Source organism: Colobus angolensis, unplaced genomic scaffold (assembly GCF_000951035.1).
Source record: "Colobus angolensis palliatus isolate OR3802 unplaced genomic scaffold, Cang.pa_1.0 Scaffold124, whole genome shotgun sequence".
Taxonomy (NCBI): Eukaryota; Metazoa; Chordata; class Mammalia; order Primates; family Cercopithecidae; genus Colobus; species Colobus angolensis.
This window is the reverse complement of record NW_012113586.1, coordinates 2560036-2569278: the sequence shown is the minus strand read 5'-3', so window position 1 is coordinate 2569278 and position 9243 is coordinate 2560036. Positions and strand designations below refer to the sequence as shown.

At 36.4% G+C, this 9243-nt stretch overlaps 1 protein-coding gene across 1 annotated transcript in view; it reads right to left on the bottom strand.

The window, feature by feature from the left end:
- The window catches only part of GDAP2 (ganglioside induced differentiation associated protein 2), a 66591-nt gene that overhangs the window by 40055 nt on the left and 17293 nt on the right, over positions 1–9243 (bottom strand). Inside the window, exons 5-6 of the mRNA XM_011933063.1 lie at positions 8674–8762; positions 3235–3311 (exon numbers count right to left, since the gene is read on the bottom strand). Coding sequence (XP_011788453.1) covers positions 3235–3311; positions 8674–8762 — 166 coding nt within the window. The remainder of the gene's footprint in view (positions 1–3234; positions 3312–8673; positions 8763–9243) is intronic.

Sequence of the window (9243 nt, the reverse complement as noted above, 5' to 3'; positions counted from 1 at the left end):
TCAGGAGATCGAGACCATCCTGGCTAACACGGTGAAACCCCGTCTCTACTAAAAAATACAAAAAACTAGCTGGGGCGAGGTGGCGGGCGCCTATACTCCCAACTACTTGGGAGGCTGAGGCAGGAGAATGGCGTAAACCCGGGAGGCAGAGCTTGCAGTGAGCTGAGATCCGGCCACTGCACTCCAGCCTGGGAAACAGAGCGAGACGCCATCTCAAAAAAGAAAAAAAAAAAAAAAAAAAAGAATGCTACTACAGATATTTGTGTACAAGTTTTTGTGTGGACATAAACATTTTCAACTCTCTTCTGTATACAACTAAGAGTCAAACTGCTGCATTATAGGGTAACTCTATGTTTAACCTTTTCATGAACTGCCAGACTGTTTTCCAAAGTAGCTGTGCCATTTTTACATTCCAATTAACTATCTATGAGGGTTCCAATTTCCCCACATCCTCACCAATACTTGTTATTGTCTCCCTTCATAATTATAGCCATGTTAGTGGGTGTGAAGTGGTATCCACTGTGGTTTTGACTTGTATTTCTCTAATGGTTAATGGTGTGGAGCACTTTTGCAGTGTTTACTGGTTATCTGTATATCTTCTTTAAATAAATATATGTTAATTATGTTTAATTTTTTTTTTAATTTTATTTTATGATGTTTTTCACATCTTAAAAAGCTTTCTGGCCTGGGAAGACTGTCCCTGTAAGGTATAACTAATTCCTAAAGATAGTAAACAGCACATCTTGCACATGCCAACCAACAATCCCAAATCTACAGTTCTAATCACTTCCTTATCTAACTCTTACACACCATGCAAATATTTCTCTTGGTCTAAATAATCAAGGGCCAAGTATCAGGAATCTAGAGATTACTCCTATAGTCCAGAGTCTGCTGGAATTATTCAAACTAGCCAGTCTTAAACTATAAGTCCTGCCCTGCCTTGAACTCCTGACCTCAGGTGATCCACCTGCCTCAGCCTCCCAAAGTACTGGGATTACAGGCATGAGACACTGTGTATTTCTAAGGACAAAAGGAAATATGGTATTCTCATTCCATCGTTCAACAGGAAGAACTTAATCACATACTATTTTGTGATAGGAATCTGGACAATCTCATTTTACTAAAAGGATGTGTGACAGTATTCTTTCATTTTTTATGTTTGTGCAATAGTATTTACTTGATACAAAGAGGTTTGTTATGTTTAAATTCTTACTAAAATGTCTAATAAATTTGTTTTTCATTATCCTTTTATTCTTCTATAAATTATTCACAAATGACTTGAGAAAAAGATGGTAAATGTTGATTACTTTCCCAGGCATACTGAAGGCAAAGACTTTTATTCTCTGTTCCCCTAAATCTGAGTCAGGTGTCAAGTTGCCAGGGCACTGTGGTGCATACCTTAGAGGAGCATTTGCCACACTGTAGGGTGATCTTTGTTTATCTGGCTGTCTCAGCATTAGTCTGCAACTCCCTGAGAGCAAGAGCCATATCTTATTTGTATCCTATCCTATGAAAACGGACAAATCTCTAACCTTGACTTCACTCCTCAGCTTCAAACTGATAAGCACAATGGTTTGCTGAGCCTCTGCCCTGATGATCCACTGATCCTCTAAGACTCAACGTGTTCAGAAAATAATTTGTCTTCATCCCATCTCCAAAACTTTTCCTACTTTCTATTTGCTATCTCAATGGTGGCATCATTACCTAGTCACTCAAGCCAAAAAGTCATGTTTAACTCGTTTTCCCGTATGTATTTAATCAACCACCAACTCCAGTTGAATTTATTTACTAAATGTTTAAAATTTTAGCACTACCAGTACTCTTGGTTCAGGCCTGATCATTTCTCATGTGGAGTACTGCAAGCACCTGTTATCTCTTCTTGCCATTAGTCTTTCTCTTTCCAAATCATCCTCCACACAGCTAAAACAGAAATTAGATGACATCATTTGTTTGTGTAAAACTCTTCTCTTTCCCATTGTGTAATTAATAAAGTCTAAATTTTACAGGATGTGACACAAGGCCTTGAATGATCTTATCCCTATCTAACTTTCATTTTTGCCACTCTCAGCCTCACATTTTATGCAACAGCAATACTAAACACTCGATGCTATGTCTTATTTCCATGCCTTTGCTCAGGCTTGTAGGACTGTTGTCACTTGCCTCTCTCCCTTGGCAAATCTTATGTACCTTTTACAATTATTTCAACTTATGTATCACTCCCTATGGGAAGCATTTCCTAACCCCGTGCCAGGCTAAAGTTATGTCCTATCCTTCCCATACCTCCATTAATGCACTTATCACAATTATCTGAATGTATCTGAATTATCTATTTCCACAAAAGGATAAAGGCTCCTTGAGGAAACAACCATGCTTTTTTCACTGGTACATTCCCAGGACCTAATATAGTAAACCTGATATATGCAAACACTCAGTAAAAGATCACTGCAAGATTCTATGTATAAATAAACCAGATGAAACAAGAGATAAAGTAAATGTGCCTTTTTTCAGCAAATTCAAAGGTACATATATATTATATATGTAGCTATATATGCTTTGAATAGATACTTCACTAATAGATAGCTAATATGAATATACTAGCTCATTTTATTATCAAGAAAAACCTGATAGAGGTACTATTAGTATTTCTATTTTACTGAAGCAGAGAGGTTAACTTGTTCAATAATACAAAACTGGGAAATATTAGAAGCTGAACTAGACAAAGCACTCTAAAATTAAAGTGTAATGAGAGAAGCATAAACTGATTTTCTAAAATGGCTTGACATTAAATTGAAATATATTAAATCTAACAACATATAACAAAACATATAAACCTCACAGTACCAGCCACTGGGCTAGGCTGTCACCTGGTCAGGCATACACCAAAGCTTTTCTGGCATAGTAGTTTTCAGTTATGCTCCCCAAACACTCAGTGCTTAGAAGGTGTTCCTTTGAGAGCTAACACAGGGGCCAAGCAAAACAACTCCACTTTGTAAGATTTCACTTACAGCGACAACAGTTTAGCCATAAAAAATATGAACAAAATGCTCCTTCTTGACTTGTTTTTAGTTTCCAATAAGTCTTTTTCAATGAATGATGGTAAGACCCACTCTCAAATACATACATAGATCATTAGGATTTATCTGTTGGAAACTCAGTAAATATACAGCGATAAGCCAAAGGCAAATGCTTAAAGGTAGAAATAAGATTTAAATAATGTAACAATTAGCAAAATACCTCTTCAAGATCAGAGACAGCAAATACTACTTTTTCAATGGTTTCCCCATGAATCTCTAGGAATCTCCTTACAGTGCCTAAGGAAAAGAATAGAAAGATTACTCAATAAATAAAAAATTACTTACACATAAAGAAAAATCAAGCTCCTCAATGTTTTATTTTTGTAATGGATGCTTAGTAATATCCTATCAGTGAAGCCTGCTCAGACTACTTGTATAAAAACTCTTCTCTAATTTGCTTTCCTCCAGAGCAACTGTGATAGACATTTTATGAAGTTACTTGTGTATTGTTATCCTCCCTGCCCTCTCCACCTCATTCACTAGAATGAAAGCTCCATAACAGAAGATGCTTTATTGTATTTCTTGCTCTATTTCCAATGCCAAGAACAGTGACTGGTGGTAGAAGATGCTGACTCCAGATAATTCTCTCTTATCCAGTATATTCTTATTCCCTGGGGCCTCTCTCTTGGGCCAGAATGATCTAGCATAAGTGTCTTTCCATTCATTCAGTTACAGTATTAGATATCCTACCCAGCCCTTCAGACCCTGACAAAACTCCACAAAACCAAAGCTCAATTATTTTTTTCTTAATTTCTATGTTATCCTAATTCTTCTTTATCAGCTTCCTAATAACAAGACCTACCAGCCTTTTCTTCAGTTCTTAACTCATTGGATCTCTCCCTAGCTTTAGTCCTTAACACACATGCCATCACCTTTTAAAAATGTTGTCCTCCAGGGTTCTGCCTTCAATATTTTTTATTTTTTTGATATACTTATTCTCCTTGGCTCACGAATGTGCTGGATAGGTATTACCTTAAATGTTGATGGCTCCCAAATCTTTATATTCTTTTTTCTGAGGAAAAGACCCAAATTACCTGACGCCTATTGGGTATATCTGATCAGATAACTCACAGAGACCTCAAATTCAGTGTAGCCAAACCTGACCCCAAAAGGTCCAAATCCTGATCACCATCTTTTTCCCAACAAACCTGGTCCTTTTTACCCACATTCCTTATTTTGGTTACATATCAACATCCAACGAATCATCCAAGCTAGAATCCTGAATTGTCTTTGATGCTTCCTTTACCTCTTCCTTCACACTGCATTTTCAAATAGTTCCCATGGCTTTTAATTCTATTGCTAATATTTCTAACATTTATTCCTTTCTTTTGGCTGCTTTCAGGTTCTCAAGGCTCACACAGACTTTGGTAATAAGCTCTTAGCTGCTCTCCTTGTGTGTTTCTTCCCCAAGTCTACATACTCACTGTTGCCTGAGTTATCTTCTCATGTTACCCTCTTTACTAAACACTGGTGATGCTCTGCACTGCTTACAGGTTAAGATTCAAAAACCCAAGCATGACTATACTCCAACCCCAACCATCCACTTTTCCCTACTCAGCTCTTTAGTCCTATTTTCAATTATTCTTCTCACATCTTATGCGTTAGCCAAATCTACTTTGCTGTATTCAAAACATACCACTTACTTTTATGATGCCCTGCCTCTGCTTGCATGCCTACCTTTGACTAGAATACCACTCACCCACCATTCTCTTCTTTTGGTGAACTCCTACTCATTTTTCAAGACCCAGCCAAGAGCCATCTCCACCCTTCCTTGTACCCCCTCCAGAATCTTTTGAACACCCTTCATTTTAAGAATTTCTCACATTTTATAGCTAGACTAAGCTTTTTGAACACCAAGCATATTTTATATTAATATTACTTTAATTTGGGGCCTAGCACACCTTACAGATGTCATATGCAATCATTCAAAAGTAACTAGTAACTGAATTAACAATTTATGGCTCAGTTACATATTGCCTGCTTTGTTCTTGTTCAACATTGTAGCTCAAGAACCTGATAGAGCGAACCCATTTGCTAAAGGACTATACAAACACTCATAACACTCCTCCTGTTAGATAACAAATTTACTTTTCATTTTTCCCTCTGTTCTGCTTTAATGCTTCTTCAAAAATGAACTTTCAAAAAAGGATTTTCAGCAGGGTATGGGGGCTCATGGCTATAATCCCAGCACTTTGGGAGGTGAGGGCAAGACAATTACTTGAGCCTGAGTTCAAGACTAGTTTGGGCAACACAGTGAGACCCTGTGTTTACCACATTTTTTTTTTTTTTAAATTAGCTAGGTATGGTGGCACATGCCTGTAGTCCTAGCTACCAAGGAGGCTAACAAGGGAGGATCACTTGAGCCCAGGAGGTTGAGGCTGCATTGAGCTGTGTTTGCCCCACTGCACTGCAGCCTGGGTGACAGTGTATGACTCTATCTCAGAAAACAAAACAAAACAAAACAAAAACATAAAGATTTTCTGTTTCCTACTTACTTTGACATCAAGTTTTAATGTTCATGCATAATAGTTTCCCAGAATATAATTATATTATTTTCTTTGGAAGATAAAATACAATACCAAATAGCAACCAAACTGAATTCTCTCAGTGGAACTCATGTAGAAAATTCACTCTGCACAAGCTGTGAAGAAGAATGATGTCATGACTCTACGGTTTTAGTACTAAAGGTCAGACCATGCTCTTCCTTTCAAAGTTTCATGTATCTCTGCAACCAATCATGATGTCCTGTGCTTAAACATCTAGTGAATACCCTATAAATTGTAAGAATGACATCTAGGACATTATAATTCTCCATCTGGAAACACCACAAGAACAAACACCTTCATCTTATTTCTCGCCACTGTATTATTTTGTATATAGTACATAGTAGTCACTCAAATTTTTGTTGGATGAATAAATAATCTGATAAATTTATTTCAATGCAGATATTTCTTTAGGCTTTTTCTGGAGAAAAACAAACTGCACATGAACTAAGAAAAAAAAAGCACAAGTCTTAATATATCTATCAAAAACATATTACTTAGGCTTCAAATGAAATCAACTCTGATAAGATTTTAATAAGAAAGCTTTTGATACCAGGGACTTAGAGTTATATCATTAGATCTGTTCTTGGCCCATATATGTTACAAAAGTGTACAAGTCATTTGTTTTCCAAATGTCTGATAAAATATTCAAGCAAAAGGCATCATCTTCTGTGTATTTGAATGAGATGTTACAGTTTTGCCAGTAGATTTAAGGCCTAATAAGTCAAATGTGCCCACTTTTTAAGAGTTGTACATTTCCTTTTTGCTAGTCATATTTCTAGAAATTGCTTCATCAAAGTCCCTTATACCCATTATCGATCTTTATCTGCTGCTACTCTCAAAGTTGACGTCTCTTATAGTACTGTATCAAGTGATTTGTCTGGGGCCACAGAGCTAGAGTTGGACTGGTAGAATTAGAACTAAAAACCAGTCTTCTTAACTCCCTATTAAGAACCTTTTATACAAAATAATGCTGCCTCTTTAAAATACAATCCTTATGATTACCTTCATAAAAAATAGATACATAAAAGAAGCTATGAGATGACAGGACAAGGACTAAGTAAAATCAGAGAATGCAGAGATCAGTCAAAAGTCTTGTCAGGAGTAATGATATCAAGGCAGGAATTTTGCTTTGGTTAGGTACCATTTAGAAGAGAGGCATGTAATAACAGAGTAGTCTTCCACTGAAGCAGTTCTAACTCAAGCATGATGAATCATCTAGTATAGCAGACAGGTTATTAGACTTGGGAGTCAGAAAGTCTGGATATATGCTCCAAGTCTGCATAACCCTCACAACAGGAGAAATTTCTGAGCCTCTTTATTTGTACAACGGATACCATACTACCTAAAACACAGGGTTGTTAAGTAAAGTAAGTGGAATTTACTTATCCTTTTTTAAAATACATATTTTGTTGAGCAAGTACCATACATCACGCATTCAAGATAAAAAGGTAAGATCCCTGCCTCCCAAGCTCAGTCTAATATAATGTATATAAGCTTAATTATAAAATATACAAATTTACTATAAAATCCTTGAGCAGTTAGAATATTGGTTTTTAAAATAGTTTATAATTAAATAAGACTAAGACTGAACAGATCCTCACTCTAAACTCCAGGCTACATAATAATAATTTCTACATTAAAATATCTTTGTGGTATTTGTGGATATAAGGCTTTTGGCTCTTCAACTTTAAATTCTAGAGATAACAGGGGGTCTTAAAGATCATTTAGTATCATTTGTCTTTGAAATGAGAAGTGTTTTCTATAATAGCTGCAACAAATGGTCATGTAACCTCTGCATGAATGTTTCTAGTGACAAGAAGTTCACTAAAATACTTTTCTGTTACAGTTAGTACTACTTCAAGTGGGACCAACATTTTCTTCCTTATAACTTGGTCTTAGACCTTGCCTTGTACAGTTGGAGTTCTTATCTACAATCCTGATGAGGATCTGTAAACTTCCTGAAATAACATGCAAATTCTGTATTTATGCACATTTTTCTTGACAGTGGGTCCACAGTGTTCTAAACCAGATGCTCATTGTAGTTTATGACAATACCCCAAAGAACTGCTGCCTGAAAAATGCAGCACAGAATAAGTCCACAATGAGACTCCTTCAGATATTTGAAGATGGACATCATATTTTCTAAAAGCATGCTCTTCTTTAGAAGAAACACCACTACTGTGTCAAATTGTTTGCCTTCCTGTTTGTCAGTGTCTCATGAAATATGACACACAGAAATAAATACAAAACTCGAGATGTGGTCTAAATCTGCATATATACAGTGAGATCATGGACTCTCTTTAGCTGAATGCTGTATTTTTATGTCACATACAGACATTTGGCTCACATTGATTGAGCCCAGTCTTTTGAAAATCTAAATGTAGAGTTTTACATTCAAATAGCATGTGTGAATGTGGCTATTTAAACTGCCAAGTGTTATACAAATATGATATCATGAAATCTGACTGCATTTGTTGCAGACTGTTAAGATTATTCTAAATTGTGATTTAACTACTCAATGCATTAGCCATACTTTCTAACTTAGCATCACTTTCAAATTCAAGAGGCTAGCTGCTCTCAACCTATACTGGTTTTGGGGGCTGCCCAATTCCAGACTCATTCTTTGCTCAATCAAATTCTGTTAAATTAAAAAAACTAATAGGCAAGTCTTCTAACCTTTTATTCAAATGGATAAAAATGTCAACCTGAAAAAGTAAATTGAGAGCTCTGCAGCTTGCCAATAAAAGCTTCCCTCCAGGGTGCTACAATCACTTAATCAATGAATATTCTTTGGCTATAACTATTTAATGATTTAAAAAAAAAAACACTTTTTTTTTTTTGAGACGAGGTCTCACTATATGTTGCTCGGACTGGAGTGTAGTGGCTATTCACAGATGCAATCACAGCTCACTGCAGCCTTAAACTTCTGGCCTCAAGTGATCCCCCTGCCTCAGCCTCCCAAGTTGCTGGAATTACAGGTGTGAGCCACCATGCCCAGAATTTAAAAAATTTTTAAGATTCAATTCATGTACAGCATCTCCAACATTACTTACGAAGTGCTATGTGTGTTGCATCCTCTAAAGGATAACCACGTTTTGCAGAATTGATGACACAGAAGCCAACAGAAGACATTGACTGCTCTCTGCAAAAAAAGGGAAAACACAAAAATTGCACTACAAACATCTGTAATACATACACAATACATAACTAATTTCAAAATCTAGCTCAACTTCTCCTTTCCTCCTTCTTCAACAAATCTATTATAAAAGCTAACCCAACTGTACTACTCAATAATTATATTAATATACAATTTAATTGCACTCTTTGGAGGACATATATTTCACATAAAAACTAAATAAAAAATGGGAAAAGGTTAAATTCTCAAGTCACTCAAATCTATCCCATTTATCCTGCTAAGTCTGAAAAGATAATTCTATTGTCAGGGTCCTCCTAAATCACCTAAGTCCCTCAAAATTTGACTTCCACTGCTAGGTTTTTAATCTTTAAAAACTGGGGCCTTTGTCTTTAAAAAACTGGGGCCTTGGCCAGGCGCGGTGGCTCAAGCCTGTAATCCCAGCACTTTGGGAGGCCGAGATGGGCGGATCACAAGGTCAGGAGATCGA